This window comes from Phlebotomus papatasi, chromosome 2 (genome assembly GCF_024763615.1).
Source record: "Phlebotomus papatasi isolate M1 chromosome 2, Ppap_2.1, whole genome shotgun sequence".
Classification (NCBI taxonomy): domain Eukaryota; kingdom Metazoa; phylum Arthropoda; class Insecta; order Diptera; family Psychodidae; genus Phlebotomus; species Phlebotomus papatasi.
In genome coordinates this window covers 44,981,970-44,996,840 of record NC_077223.1, presented here as the reverse complement: position 1 = coordinate 44,996,840, position 14,871 = coordinate 44,981,970, and the positions used below count along the sequence as shown (strand labels likewise).

General features: G+C 31.5%; 1 protein-coding gene across 46 annotated transcripts in view; it reads left to right on the top strand.

Annotated features, from left to right (window-relative positions):
• LOC129801226 (myosin heavy chain, muscle) overlaps positions 1-14,871 on the top strand; it is a 92,533-nt gene that overhangs the window by 53,371 nt on the left and 24,291 nt on the right. For 7 of the 46 annotated variants that reach the window (XM_055846107.1, XM_055846076.1, XM_055846077.1 and 4 more), the window contains exons 7-11: positions 614-717; positions 4,539-4,946; positions 6,482-6,652; positions 8,268-8,857; positions 14,430-14,547. In XM_055846107.1, the coding sequence (XP_055702082.1) occupies positions 614-717; positions 4,539-4,946; positions 6,482-6,652; positions 8,268-8,857; positions 14,430-14,547 (1,391 nt within the window). Of the gene's footprint in view, positions 1-613; positions 718-1,551; positions 1,656-4,538; positions 4,947-5,490; positions 5,662-5,945; positions 6,117-6,481; positions 6,653-8,267; positions 8,858-12,828; positions 12,947-13,626; positions 13,745-14,429; positions 14,548-14,871 lie in introns of all 46 variants that reach the window. The other 39 variants (XM_055846108.1, XM_055846062.1, XM_055846104.1 and 36 more) reach the window with 20 other exon arrangements.

Genomic DNA, 14,871 nt, shown 5'->3' with positions numbered 1-14,871 from the left:
GGTCACAGAACTCTTGACCCCCTTTCTAATTTTTTTTTTTACAATTGAACCAAATACTTGTTTTTTTTGAGTTTTAACTTTTGATATCCCCCTTGGCTTATCCTCCTCTTGACACAACCTTGTGTTATTTGCTGATTCCATTGTATTACCTGGTATGGATCACAAATGCGCCGGACAAGATGGAAGATTATACTTCAAAATGGGGATAAAAAAGGAATACCATTGAAAAAACAAAATGAAATTTCTATGTAATTTGAAGGTTTCTGAGAAGACAACCAAACCCCGAATTATCTCGGGTTTACCATATATCATATATTATGAGAAATATATTGATTATGGTCTTAATATACTTCAATTTTATTGGTTAATTACCCATCTATGACCAAGCCCTAAGTAGAGTCCAATAACCAAAATTAATTTTTAAATAAATCTTTCCTGATCTGTCTCAATTTTACAGGGTACAGATTAGATTTTTAATTACTATATGTAGTTTTTTTAAGATAGACATTATTAACAAAAACTATTAATGGTTATGGGAAAAAAAACTATGAACTTATACCTTACCATTAATGGTGATATTAGAAAATTAACAACATTTATTTACTTCTCCTAGCATTGTGTTGTTTGTCAAACGACATTTACGACTATCATATAGTCTCTCAAGGGAAAACTACCATCCCAAGTGTTGATGACAATGAAGAAATGCTTGTTACCGACGTAAGAATTGGCTCTTTACGTATCCACAATTGTTACTACTACAAATTGTTAACATGATACCAAATTTTTCTTTTTTTTTCTTGCTGTCTCTAATACTAAAATCTGAATTAACAAAAATTGATGTTAAAGTGATTCTATCGCAAAAGGGTTATTAATAAGCTGAAGAGAATTTTATTTATAAAGGGTTTTATGCAAATACAAAATATCTGGGTTTTCCTATGATATTATCCTAATGGACATATTTACAACCAGGAGATTATTTACCATGTAACATTTTGATAATGATTCAACAAGAGAAATTTGCAAATAATTTTTATGATGTTAGAAAAAACGCTTCTCACTCAACGGATAAGTGACTATCCACTAATTTGTTTTGGCAAAACACGCATCCCAGGGATAAATGATGAAGAAATGTTTGATGAAACGGATGTAAGTGAATTCCAACAGTGATTTTATTTATATTTCACTTTTTTTCTAAAATTTGTTTTATACACAAAGTTGGGAGCGGATGCAAAAAAATATAATTTAAAATATAAAAAAATAAAAATTGGTAGCCATTAGTGTAAAATAAAGGAATTTTACAAAATTAAAAACATTATCAAAATGTACAGAATAAATTCGCTCCTGGCTATGAGTTTGTTTCTCACTGGGAAATGATGATGTTCACGTCTTATAATTTTTTTTTGTAAATAGAATTTGCATTTTCACGGCGGAAATATTTTTTAACAAGACAAAATTTGATTTTTTTTCTGTAAATTTAAGTTGTATTAAACAATTTTTTTCTTTCTTTTTTTTCAAAATATTTCTAAAATGCGCAAAAAAAACACTATAAAGGTAAATGTTTACTTTCGGACAACATTTACGATTACTATAACGTGTCCCAGGGAAAAATTACAATTCCCAACATGGACGACGGTGAGGAAAATCAACTCACTGATGTAAGTGCTGGGAATGAACTTAGAAAAAAAAACAAATCCAAAAAATAAAATCACCCAGTAGACCCAATTTAATTTTTCCCCATGTTTATTGAAAAATGTACTTTGCAACACCAGAAAAAATATATAAAAGCATTTACTGGTATTTGTTTTATCCACGGAAAATATATTTAGTGTATGTTGAATTCCAAGTAGTTGTCCAAATTTTAGTGATCATATTTATTTGAAAATAAAAAAGTTAATTATGCTATTTACGCGTAAATACGTGAAGATTCCAGATAAAAGTCTCTGGGATATCTTTCATTTCAAATTTTTTTTGTTGCACTTGTTAAATTCAGGAATGAGTATAAAGATTTTTTCCTCCATATGATCCGAATATTTTATTTATCCCGAAAAATTTGTAAAACTTTGTGTAAAGATCTTTTTTGAAAAAGAATTACACACAATATTGGTAATAGAAAAAAAAATTATAAATATTACAAGCTTAAAATATTCAACTAACATTTCCAAAAAAAAAGAATACCTAATAATTTTATTTGAATTCTAAGATCAAGGATCTAATAAAAACAAGGGGGAAACAACTCGCGAGTCTAGAACATCTACCAACGTGAATATCGCGAATATTGGCATTTTTCATGAATATTGCGAATATCGCCAATAATTCCTGAATATTGCGAATATCGCGAATAATCCCTGAATACTGCGAATATCGCGAATATTTCCTGAATATTGCGAATATCGCGAATAATCTCTGAATATTGCAAATATCACGAATATTTCCTGATTATTGCGAATATTGCGAATATTTAGGGAAATATTCGAATATTTTCTTCATCTCATATAAAATTGTGAATATTGATTCTACGACATGAAATTTTGGTCAGTTGTTTGCCCCTTGAATAAAAATCTTGATAATTCTGCATTTTTTGAATATTTTAATCCAAAAAATATCTAGATCTAGAATATAAAAATTTTGAGATTGAGAAATAAATCCGAAACTCTTTTAACTCGGATGATTATTGAAATTGTGATTAACAATAATTATATTTTGAACTCTTAAATTATGATTTTTTTTGAGGGAGAAAAAGCCGAACTTGGCCCACAAAAATTGTTTCAAATAGAGTTGTTGAAAAACATAAATTAGAAGTTCAGAATGAAAACGGAATATATCAAGTATAATCGATATATTCCCTTCTCATTCCAAGTTCCACAGATATGGTTTTTAATTGATTAATTATCATTAATTGGCTAATGCAATGAAAAACAATATTTCTACTATTTTGGATACAATGAGGTAACGTCTTGAAATACATTTTAAATTAGAATTTTTGGATTATGCACAGTTTTAGATAAGCAAAAGAAAAAAAAGTCACGAAGAAGTACTCTTGAGTGTAGGGCTTGTACTTTTTCGTGGTTTTCTTTTTCTCTTTGCCTATCTGAAACAGTGAGGAAATCCCAAAATTTCAATTTAGAATTCCAGAATAACTCCTTTTACACTGAATCTACTTAAAGCAATTTTTGTGGGCCAAGTCCGGCCTTTTCTCTCTGAAGAAAACAAAGTGTAATACGGGGTTCAGACCTGAGGGTTAGCCATCTGGCTGAAATCGTCTATTTTCTTATCAGGCAAGATATTTGAGAAAATTGTTGCTTAGAATTGAGTATTAAGGACAAATAATCCATTAGCTTTTGAAAAATCAACAAAATTGTTTGTTATTTAGATTTTTGAGACCTTCGGGAACTGGGCTAAACCTCCAGTCTGATAAAGCGGTCTTCAGACTAGAAGTTTAGCCCAATTCCTGAAGGTCTCAAAATCCTAAATAGCAATTAATTTTAATGGTTTTTCAGAATGTAATTGATCATTTGTCCTTACTAATCCAATCTCAAAAAAATCTTTACTGATTAGAAACTAAGGAAGTTAAGCCATATGGCTAAGGCTTATGTCTAAAGCCCGTATAGGAGCTTCAATAATAAAATTGTAAATATAAAATATCGTAGATACGGGTGACTTTGTCCTCCGTGGAAGACTTTACTTCCCTCCTTCTGGTCGTAACTTTTTCTTTAATTCTAGCACTTATGGATGGTCTTTATCGATCCGGTCTACTATGTATGATCGGTGAGGACCGTTCTTAAACACTGCACAGAAAAAAATATTTTGTAAAAATGTTCGTAAATGTTTGTGAATTCCTATGGAGGATTTACGAAATGCTCGTGAATCGTATAACCCATAAACAAGTTTGTACTTTTTTCACAAACATTGTTCGTAACATAATCATTTGACGAACATTTTTTGTACTTTTACAAACATTTGTTCGTAAATGTTCGTAAACACACAAAAAATATTCGTAAAATTTTGTCATTTGTTTGTAAATGTTCGTAAAATGTTCGACAGGAAAACAAACATTTACAGACAAATGACAAAATTTTATGAATATTTTTTGGGTGTTTACGAACATTTACGAACAAATGTTTGTAAAAGTATTAAAAAAATGCTTGTCAAATGATCATGTTACGAACAATGTTTGTGGGTTATACGATTGACGAGCATTTCATAACTTCTCCATAGAAATTCACAAACATTTACGAACATTTTTACAAAATACTTTTTCTGTGTAAAATTCAAGAAAAGTTGACGAACAGTATGGGAGGCAGACGGTGTTTTTAAATCATCTCAAAATTATCTAGATTTTGATCTTGATCTTGGATGTAGTGTTGTGGTTATTGTGTGACACAGTAGATTGTAGAAAATTTTTTACGCTTTGTTGATGGTTGATTTTTTAATGTTTGTATCAAAAATCCTTTTTGAAGTTCATTGTAATATTGTTGTTTTGGTTGTAAGGGATGAATTTTAACAAATTTATTCATTTGGGTGGGTAAAAAAAACAACAGCAAGCTTTCGATGTGCTGGGTTTCACGCAAGAGGAGAAGGACAACGTGTACAAGATCACTGCTGCCGTCATGCACATGGGTGGCATGAAGTTCAAGCAGAGGGGTCGCGAAGAACAGGCTGAAGCTGATGGCATGGAAGAGGGTGAACGTGTAGCCAAGTTGTTGGGTTGTGATGTACAGGATTTGTACAAGAACTTGCTGAAGCCCAAGATTAAGGTCGGCAACGAGTTCGTGACCCAGGGTCGTAACAAGGATCAAGTCACCAACTCCATTGGTGCCCTCTGCAAGGGTATCTTCGATCGTCTCTTCAAGTGGCTGGTCAAGAAGTGTAACGAGACTCTGGACACCCAGCAGAAGCGTCAACACTTCATTGGTGTACTGGATATTGCTGGTTTTGAGATTTTCGACGTGAGTATTTGATAATATTTGACTACAACGACAACAACTTTTGGACTTTACGATTGACTTACTATTCCTTGGATGACGAAGAATTGACGGGAGAGATTTAAAAAAAAGTTTTGTAGGTTCACTTCGTGGATTTTTCGTTTCAAATTCGAAATCAACCATGGATACGAACTACAGCAAAATCAACATTTCGTTGAGAAAGACAATATTTATCCTTTCGTTGATGATAACATGGCGTGATAACTTTTAAAGAATTGAAAGAGAAAAGTTTGATCCGAAGAAATTTATATTCATCAACATTGTTTTATCTACAACAATATCAACAATATTCAAATCAGTTAACAAAAAAAAGATAGTAAATCAAATAGGTATAATCAAAGATTAGAAAACTAATGGTAAACTTAAACTTGGTACTAATTTCTATAAAGTTTATTTAAAAAAAAATCTTGGGATTAACTAGCAAGCTTATAAGCAACAAAAGTATATCAACATATCAACTAATCTTTTAATCTTACTCTGTGTTTAATATCTAAACAACAAATTGTAGTACAACGGCTTTGAGCAACTTTGCATCAATTTCACAAATGAAAAACTACAACAATTCTTCAACCACCACATGTTCGTATTGGAGCAAGAAACATACGCTAAAGAGGGTATCCACTGGGAATTCATTGATTTCGGAATGGATCTGCTGGCTTGCATTGATTTAATTGAAAAGGTGCTTTAAGCTCTAACCCTTATACCCTAATATTTTCACCTTCACAATTTTATTTTCAATGTTATACATATATCAAAGCTCTATCGCTGTCTTTAGATGCTGTGAAATACGCAAGATAAGTGATGAACAACCTTGATTGTTGATTTGCCAGATTTACCCTTGAAACCAAAGTTATGTTATATCTTCTACACTTCAGTTATGATGGTGAACCTTCCAATTCCTGCAATGTTAAAATTTGTTTTTGTCCCTATCCTGGATGTTTTCTTTTATATCTTTTGTTGTAGTACAACGGTTTTGAACAACTTTGCATCAACTTTACGAATGAGAAACTCCAACAATTTTTCAATCATCATATGTTTGTGCTTGAACAAGAAGAGTACAAGACTGAAGGTATTCAGTGGACCTTCATTGATTTTGGAATGGATCTGTTGGCTTGTATTGAACTTATTGAGAAGGTACAAGTCCTTTGTTAGGGGAATTCTATTCAATTTTTTTAAAGTTACTTGAAAGTTACTTTTTTTCTATTTCTGTTTATTATTTTATTATTCAAAGTTATATACTGCCAATTATCTGCAGGAAATGAATGATCGAAAGTGTTACTTCCAAAGGAAATTGGAGGCACTGAATTATTGTTGAAAATTGCAGGACGTTGATATACAATCGTTGATTATGTAAGACCTACCCTCTCAAAAGACTGATTTATCAAGACCAGAAAAAAAACATATTGACTAACTCTAAAGCTTGAATATGTTATTTAGATTTAAAAGAAAAAAAAGGCAAAGAACCCTTTTATTTTGTGTGTTGATTTTCTCCCTCACAGTACAACGGTTTTGAGCAACTTTGCATCAATTTTACAAATGAAAAGTTGCAACAATTCTTCAATCACCACATGTTTGTACTTGAACAAGAGGAGTACCAGCGTGAAGGCATTGAATGGACCTTCATTGATTTCGGAATGGATCTTCAATCGTGTATTGAACTTATTGAAAAGGTAGCCCTTTTAATTCAGGGATATTACCTCTGCACAAATTTTTTTGTTAAATAATTATTTTATTCTTTGTGTCTGTGTGTGCATTAATTTTTTTAGAAAATTTTCAAAAAAGAGAAAGAACAAGAAACATGACAATATAACTCAGTAGATTTGCTTCAACACGCTAACCAAGTATAATTGCAGGTAAGAAGCATTTTCCATCTTTAATGTTGATGTTCAGTTTAGCGGGTGGATCAAGAGTAGGGTAAATTAAGCTAATTCAAAACCTACTCCAAATGGAAATTTTTCGCTACTCTAAATGGAAACGTCATTGTTTTCGCGATAAATACAACACTAAATTATTATATTTATATATTTTTTATATCACAGTTTCATTATTTAATTAATTTTGCTCCAAATAAAGGGAAAATCCAATCATATTCATAAATTTTAATTTGATAATTTCTCAGAAAAATTAAAAGTGTACTTTTTCACGGTCGAATTTTTCATCGATCAACCATGTTTTCCAATGAAAAACACAATGACGTAATTGTTGTTTATTCATTTCGTTTAACAATTATGTCATATTTCTGGCTAAATTAAGTTAAATTAAGTGCTAATCTTTATTGCTAATGGTAGCGAAGTTTTCAAATGAAATAATTACCTATTTCGTAAACAAAAAGGGTTTTTCTGAAGTATCTTCAATACACTGAGAAAAAAAGAGGCGGCGATTAACTTTTTTTTCCTCATAACTTTAACACTTTTTGGGTGTAAAAATATATCAACATTTTTAATGTTAGTTTTACACCTTTTAAGGGTAAAATCAACATGGAAGAAGGGTAACTTTAACCCATAATACACCTAAAAAGGGTAATATTTACACCGTTTTCGGATCAATACTGCAGGGTAAAATTAACATTTCCGGAATGTTATTTTAACTTTTTCGGATTTCTCTCAGTGTAGGAAACCCCGGAAATATGATTTTTTGGAGAGATTTTCTTATTGTTTTCGATGAGAATGGGGAAAAGACCAGGAATAAGAACAAATCCTGCACTCTAGAGCAATTCAACAAGATTTTGGAAGCCTTTCGTCGCGGTTTCACTTACGCTGTTTGCCTCCAATTAGAAACTTTCCCTTGTCTCCATTTGGATTAATATGTTTCCAATTGAAGCATTTTACGCTCGTGTATTTTTCGTGTATTTAAGAGGTTTTCAAATTATATCTAAAGAATTTTCACTAACAGTAACATTCTAGAAGAGTCATGGAGCAAATTTATGTGATTCTCTTCAGAAAAAAATATGAACTTAATGTGTTGAATCTTCTGTCAAAGTTAAAGCGTCTGGAAATGGTTTTGAATTAGGACATTTACCCAATTTGCATTTTCATTTTTTTGGAAATGTCAAATACTCGATTCATTCTAAATGGAACAATGTTCTATTTAAGTGGGTCTATTTAGAAATTGTGTGATAAATTCTATGATTGATCTTTAAAAAAAAAGGAATTTCAGAAAAGATCTGGCTCGAAGGACCAAAAAACGTGGAAAAGAAGATCCATCATAGAATCGTGAAGATCAACTTTATTTTTTCTGGACGACTAATCTGTATTTTTCTTGTCAATTTTTCTTATATTTGTGTAGCCTATGGGTATCTTGTCCATTCTGGAAGAAGAATCTATGTTCCCGAAGGCCACTGATCAGACCTTCGCTGAGAAGTTGAACACCAATCACTTGGGCAAATCTGCACCATTCCAGAAGCCCAAACCACCAAAGCCCGGCTGCCAGGCTGCTCACTTTGCCATTGGCCATTATGCTGGTGTTGTACCATACAATATCACTGGCTGGCTTGAGAAGAATAAGGATCCACTTAATGACACTGTCGTCGATCAGTTGAAGAAGTCATCCAACAAATTGTTGGTTGAGATCTTTGCCGACCATCCAGGACAGTCTGGTGGTGGTGAACAGGCCAAGGGTGGTCGTGGTAAGAAGGGTGGTGGTTTCGCCACTGTATCTTCCTCCTACAAGGAACAGCTGAACAACCTGATGACCACACTGCGTTCCACTCAGCCTCACTTCGTCCGTTGCATTATTCCCAATGAGTTGAAGCAGCCTGGTGTTATTGATTCTCACTTGGTGATGCATCAGCTCACCTGTAACGGTGTGCTTGAAGGTATCCGTATTTGCCGTAAAGGTTTCCCCAACAGGATGGTGTACCCTGACTTCAAGCTCCGGTGAGTTTAATTTTTCCATTTAAACTTTAAATTATTCTCTTGCATTTATACTTTTCATTAGTATTGAATATTCTCTGTGTTATCACACTTGAACATTAAAATTTTAATATAATTCACATTAATTGTCGCTGGTGAGAGCCCAAATGTGTAATTTGTGTGTTTGAATCATTTTATATTCAAAATTTGATCTACTTTGTTGATAAAAAGGTAGACTTGGCCCACAATATTTGCTATAAATTGATTTATAGCATTAATGCGAAAAATTAATGCGATTTTCTCATTAATTTTTTAATGTGAAAAATATTTATGCTTTAAGTAAATTTAAACTTATTTTTGCAGGCCAAGTCCACTTCTTTATCAATAAATAGAAAAAACCCCAAATATTAAGTGACGCAAAGACACAAATAACATATTTGGACGCTCCCAAGCGACAATTAATGTAAATCACATTAAAATTTTAATGTGCAAGTGTGATAACGCCGTAAGGCTGTTTTTTTGGGGTATAGGGAATACATTACATATTTTAGGAATCTATAAAAATACACTAACACTGGATTCAACAGTATTTATTTAAATTTTTATTAAATTCGTTTGAATATTTAGAAATTATGTATATTCTTTTTTTTTAAATTATTATTAGTTATTATATTTAGAGGTACCGGGCTTTTGTTGCCATGTTGTACATTGTTCAGTTTATAAATTTTTATTCGGTTTACAATGAATATGATAAATATGTCCCTTCAGACGCTTTAATCATTTGCACCGGGCGGGACTCGAACTCACAACTTTGACAGTCGAGCCGGGGGTCACACCGCCTAAGAGCCGAACGCTCTTACCAGTTGCACCACGAACCCCTTTTTTTTAAATAAAATTAATATTATTAATCGTATCGAGACAATTTATTTGCTATTACAATGTAATCATTAAAATGTGTCCCGTGTTGGAAGAATCTACTGATCGTAGATCGCTCAGGAACACCTTCTCCATAGTGAATACTTCTTCCGTGCTCCTGAAGTTTTTTGGCCAGAGGCGGTGCATTTTATTACGCGTTATCACAGTGAAAAATATGTCTTTTTCTCGACATTCAGTTGCTTGCACCGGGCGGGACTCGAACTTACAACGAGAGTCGAGTCAGAGATCTCGCCGCCCAAGAACCAAGCGTCTTGCCCATTGCGCCACTGAGATACCCTAAATAAAATTAAGTTGGAATGCATCTAAATTCAAAGAGAAAAAAATAGTGAAAAGCGTTTGAAATAAGATATTTTTTTACGGTCCTGAATATAGTTAAATACACAGAAAAAAATATTTTGTAAAAATGTTCGTAAATGTTTGTGAATTCCTTTGGGGGAGTTAAGAAATGGTCGTGAATCGTATAACCCACAAACAAGTTCGTAAAAGTTTGTACTTTTTTCACAAACATTGTTCGTAACACGAGCACTTGACGAGCATTTTTTGTACTTTTACAAACATTTGTTCGTAAATGTTCGTAAACACACAAAAAAATGTTCGTAAAATTTTGTCATTTGTTCGTAAATGTTTGTTTTCCTGTCGAACTATTTACGAACATTTACGAACAAATGACAAAATTTTACGAACATTTTTTGTGTGTTTACGAACATTTACGAACAATTGTTTGTAAAAGTACAAAAAATGTTCGTCAAATGATCATGTTACGAACAATGTTTGTGAAAAAAGTACAAAAGTTTTACGAACTTGTTTGTGGGTTATACGATTCACGAGTATTTCGTAACTCCTCCATAGCAATTCACAAACATTTTTACAAAACATTTTTTTTTCTGTGTAGTCCCGGATGTAGATCCATTTTTTAAAACTTTTTTTATTGAATCATTTAGAAGCAGAAAATTAAATTAGATTGTAAAGAATCTCAGATACTTGTTTATAAAATATCTTTTCTTTAAATACTTACGATCCCGGGAGGCATTTGTAACTGAATTGAAATATATCCTTAATTTCTTAAAGGATTTCTTCATAAAGTATTGAATGTAAAATTAATATTTTCAAAAGAAAGTTTTCTTGGAAACCTAAAGAATTAGTTTTCTGACTTGGGCTCAAATTTGTCGGTTTAATAGATTCAAAAAATATCTTTTTATTAATTTTTTCCTGACGTCTAACGATCGATATGTAATGTAAATTTACTTTAAAATTTTTATTATGAATAATTTTGGGGACATGATGTCTGTATCAGTGGTATTTTTTTTAAAGAAGTCCACTTTTTTATCTTTAAAAAGTAGCATAGGCTTCACAGAAATTTAAGAATTTTTAAAAATGATCTCAAAAATATCCTTTAGTCCTCTATTAAATGTTCATTACACTTGGTGGATATTTTCGCGGAATAATTCCTCTCCTTTTTTGAGAATTTGACGGAATTTTCGGAAAACTTGTACCCTTTTTAATGCGGATTATTTTTATGTAAATATTTCCGGGTTAATTTCGAGAGGTTTTCATCAAAGCATTCTTCTCCAAAATTGTCCAATGAAATATTTTTGAAGATTGACATTGATACATTGAATTGTAAAAGAGGGCTCTAAGCCCTATGAATGAATAAAGATTATTATTATTATTATTATTATTATACATAGGGTAAGTGTACCAAATTCCGGCTAGCTTGCAATTCCGGCCACTTTTTTTGTTCCTCTAATTTCCATGAATTTTTAATTTTTGCATATTCGAAAGGCTTTCGATGAATTCCGGAACGGCAAAGAACTATGAGAATGAAGGTGGCAGAAATAGGCCACCAAAGCTATGTCTATACTTTTATTAATTTTAAAATGTATTAAGAATAATTTTAGAGAAAATAAAAGACGATAAACTGTCTACAAGGTTCAACATTCCTTAAGAAGAAGTAATACAAAAAATCAATTTGTAATATAAATATTACATTTAAAATTTGAGACTTTGGCGCTTTCATGCAAATAATGCCGAAATTTGACACACTTACTCTGTGCAGAGAATAATTTTCGGAATAAAAATGGATAAGGGAATAATTTTTTTATTATACAATTACTCAGAGTAGAATGTGTTGCTTCGCGTGAATTATAGCTTTAGGATAAAAATTCTATGAAACACGATCACGGCTCTTTTGGGTAAATTTCCTCAGATTTTTAGTCGAAGAATTATCGGAAATAAGTCATGGAATACTTGTTTAGAGACTTGTTGAATAGTTGTAGTTGTTGTTAAGTGGCCGGAATTGCAAGCTGGCCGGAATTTGGTACACTTACCCTATGTATCAATGAAAATATTCAAAGATTATTTCATGTATTTTCCAAGTGGAATAACATGGACAATTTTGGAGAAAAATGCTTGGAAAAACTCTTGAAATTAACCCGGAAATATTTACAAAAAAAATCCGCATTCAAAAAGGACACAAGTTTTTCCGAATATTTCGTCAAATTCTCAAAAAAGACTGGATCACTTTTCAATTAGGGCACCTTTGAAATAGGGCTTTTTCTTTTGTTTTTAAATGGAACTGGACTTTATCATGATATAATTTAGCTCCAAAAACTCAATGAGAAGCTAAATTAAATTATGATAAGAGTCAGTTCTATTTTAAATTGAAGAAAAAAGAGGTCATATTTCAAAAGTTCTTCAATTCAACGATGCCCTACTTCCCTTTAGTTTAAGCCCTTTAAGTCGCGACTCTTAGGTCCCCGTGTCCCTAATAAGCTGGCGTTCTGGTCTAGGTCGTCGGTCTATCAGAAGCTGGATTATCAGATTAATTCAGATAGAATTTTTTTTATATAATGTCGATAGACGTACGATATAAGGATATATCGAGTAAAGTTTTAACCAAAAGACTAATTTGAATCCAATATTTTAATTAGGTTACACATTTTTAGTTTTTTTTCTTTTAGAAATATCATTTCACACAAAATAATACCATATTACAGTTAGAAAAATCCATCTAAACGAACAATACAGTATGTTAAAAAACAATTTTTATCACTATTTAGTTATATGATTCTGGCACCGGCCATTATGACCGCAGAAAAAGATCCAAAGACTGCTGCTGCTAAATGCTTGGAATCAATTCAATTGGATCCAGAAAGCTATCGAATTGGTCATACAAGGGTGAATTAAAAGACAAAAAAACCAACCCCTATAAAAGTTTATAACCTCAAAAACCTTATCCACCCAAAAAGAATATGAAATGTGTTTAATTCAATTTTGAAAATACCTTTGAAATATTTTTTTTTAAACAGAAAAACCAAGCACGAGTAGACAATTGATTGTATAATTTCCCTATGATATCTCACCTACTTCACAAATTATTTTTATTTATATATATACATTCCCTGTATTAGAATGAAAAGACATTACATCCATTCCATCTTGACGTTTTTTCTTTACCTTTTTTTCATTTTATATTTGGAGTTGTTAGGATGATCTCAGAGAGAAAAGATTGAGTATTGTTTTTTGACACCATTTTCCACAATTTACCCTTTCATTTGGCATGAAAGAATTTATTGACAATGTATTATTGTATTTCAATTTTATACATTGTATTTATCATGTGAAATATGTTCCCGACCACCTTATACATTCTCCATTTTTTGTACATTTTACCCAAGAAACCCTTAGGAGGACATGATATTTTATATAGTGTTATTTGTATGAAAAAAACGAAACCCCATAAAACCCAAAAGAAAAACCATACCAGAACTATGATTAATATTTTTTCATCGTCATCTTCTTTTTTTAATAATTGTTTTTTCATGTTTAATTGAACTTGATCCTTCAACCCTGTTCAGATACAAAATCATTAATCCGAAACAAGTTGATGCCACATCCGATCTGAAAAAGGCGGCTTCGGCCATTTTGGACAGCACTGGTTTTGATCCTGATCTTTACCGATTGGGCAATACAAAGGCATGAAAAACCTTATTCATTATTTAAGTTCCGTTCTTGCTGAACTGCTCTTTCGATGGCGCTATATTCTATATAAATTTATTTATTTATTTTTCAAATTTCTACCAACCAAAACAAAAACCAATTGGAGACAATTGATACGGATATTGGATTACTTTCTGTGAGGGTCTGTTGTAAACCATTTTTTGACTGGAGGTCTTACAGGCTCTTTCGAAAATTAAAAAAAATTCTTACCTTTTTTTTCTTCTCAAAATTCTTTATTACATTTTACCCTTGCCTTTTTCGCCAGAAATATGTGATACTTGTTTTTTTTTGTAACTTGTCCGAGTTTTATCTTTACTGCAACTCTATTTTTTTTATATCTTATTTTTATGCACGTTATTTTTGAGATAGAGAAAAAGAGATGAAATTGGACCAAAAATGAACATCTCAAAAAAATATGTTTTTCTATTAAAAACTACTTTACTACCTCAATCCCAATCTGATGTACTTTAGAAAAATTTTGGACAACTTTTGAAGTACAAAAAGATTGGGTGGAAAAACAAAAATTTTCTATATTCTCTATTTTAATTAATTATAATATACACTTATTATTTTTTTTAAAAAAATCTATTCATTACTTGAAACCTATGAAACAATTAATTATCTCTAACCCCTTTCATTTCTTCCCGATATATTAACACAGATACAAAATTCTGTGCATATCATTAATCAAAGAACCGTGCAAACCTGAAAAGGCATCTGAAATTATTTTGAATCATGTGCAATTGGCTGAGGATCAATTCCGTCTTGGAAAGACCAAGGTACTGGGGTCTGAAATATATCTATCAATTTTTCATTTTTGATCTCTTTAACATTAATCTCATATATACTTCCTAACATTTTTAATGTGTGAGAATAAGTGTCTTGTGTGTGTGATGATTTGTCTTTGAGGAAAAGAAAAGGGACAAAATTGGAAAATGTGCGCATTTTCTAAATGTGTGTGTCTTATAAAATGTGTGTGTTGTTTTTATTTTTTTCATTGAAGCTGTATCGCCGCATAAAATCATCGTCTATTCTTAAAATATTCTACCTTCTAACATTCTTGAGAATATTAATATTTTTTGGCTTGTCTCTGCTTGATACAC